At 53.4% G+C, this 1205-nt stretch overlaps 1 protein-coding gene across 1 annotated transcript; it reads right to left on the reverse strand.

Annotated features, from left to right (window-relative positions):
• Positions 1–1205, reverse strand: LOC120834155 (gamma-crystallin M3). The gene is made up of 3 exons (XM_040201988.2): positions 965–1205; positions 601–849; positions 1–501 (listed from the first exon to the last, which is right to left on the reverse strand). The coding sequence occupies exons 1-3, from the start codon at positions 971–973 to the stop codon at positions 220–222; spliced, it is 540 nt and encodes a 179-aa protein (XP_040057922.1). The 5' UTR covers positions 974–1205; the 3' UTR covers positions 1–219.

A 1205-nucleotide genomic window follows, 5' to 3' on the forward strand; every position in this document is an offset into this window, starting at 1 on the left:
TTTCATCGTTTGAAATGAACTTTTAATGTGCCGTGCATCATACATGAGCAGCAGCATTCACTACAGCCCAAACTATTCATGTGATTCACCAGCTGATGATAATGCAATTTCTTAATCAAATTTTGTGTCCTAATTTCCTCCCTTAACTCAATAATAATAGTAATTCTTTAATGGTGTAATTGTTGATTTCATCCATCAGTCTCGAGCCCAATCTGTCGTTCAACAGGAGTCCATGATGCGCCGCATGGATCCGATCTTCATGTCCATTGGACCTGTTCCCATGTCCCTCATGCTCCTGTACTCCCCGGGCCTCAGGTACAGCATCCGGCCTCGGTACTGCGGCTGCTCGTACATCAGCCAGTGGCCGTCCATCACGTTGACGGACTGGCAGTCGGACATGCGGAGGCGCTCCTGGACGGAGTCGCAGTCCTCCATCACCTCGTTCATCTGACCTCTGAAGTTCTCCCGCTCGTAGATCCTCATCTTGAACGGACCTCTGTGCTGTAAGGCCACACGCCGGGGAGAGAGAACAGAACGTCAGCTCGGCTGGAGTAGGGTCTCCGGCCTGCGACCTCGCGGTTCCACACGGGGCTTTCCTACCGTGGGGATCATGCGGCTGGAACGGATGCAGTCGCTCGCGGTCATCCCCATCAGGCGCTGGTTGTCCGGGTACTCGCCCTTCTTCGCCAGCGTCTGGTGGCCCATGTAGTTGGGGCGTTCGTAGACCATGAAGCAGCCGCTCTCCACCCGGCACGAGTTGCAGCGGCTCAGGTAAGAAGTCAGCTCGGCGCAGTCGCTGCTGGTCTCATGGGAGCGACCCTGGAAGTTCTTCTCCTCGTAGAAGACGATCTGAAAAGTCAAACGGACAAAGTGTTTCAAATCACACGTCGACCTCACCCCGCGGTTGAAGATGTATGGATGGATGGATGGATGGACGTCAACATCACGCATCCCAATCTCTTACTTTGCCCATTTTGGTGTTCTGTCCTATCGCTGATTGCACGGGTACGTTGCACAGCCCGACCCGGGGTCACTTTTATACCCGTGATGGTAACTAAATGATCCGTGAGCCATTGTGTTGAATGTCTTACTCAGCAGCGCAGCATACAGGGGGCGATGACGTTTGTTAAATCGCTCCGTAAATGGTCGTTATTCTAGACTCTGGTGCATCTGGTGCAGTGCCAACCGCTGGGGGGCTCTGATGT

Source organism: Gasterosteus aculeatus, chromosome 16, assembly GCF_964276395.1.
Source record: "Gasterosteus aculeatus chromosome 16, fGasAcu3.hap1.1, whole genome shotgun sequence".
Classification (NCBI taxonomy): Eukaryota; Metazoa; Chordata; class Actinopteri; order Perciformes; family Gasterosteidae; genus Gasterosteus; species Gasterosteus aculeatus.

Bases quoted from the DNA above. Each gene is read 5' to 3' on its own strand.
- LOC120834155 (XM_040201988.2), bottom strand. The intron at 502-600 runs GTAGGAAAGCCC...GTGGCCTTACAG, and splicing joins CCAGCCGCATGATCCCCACG to CACAGAGGTCCGTTCAAGAT.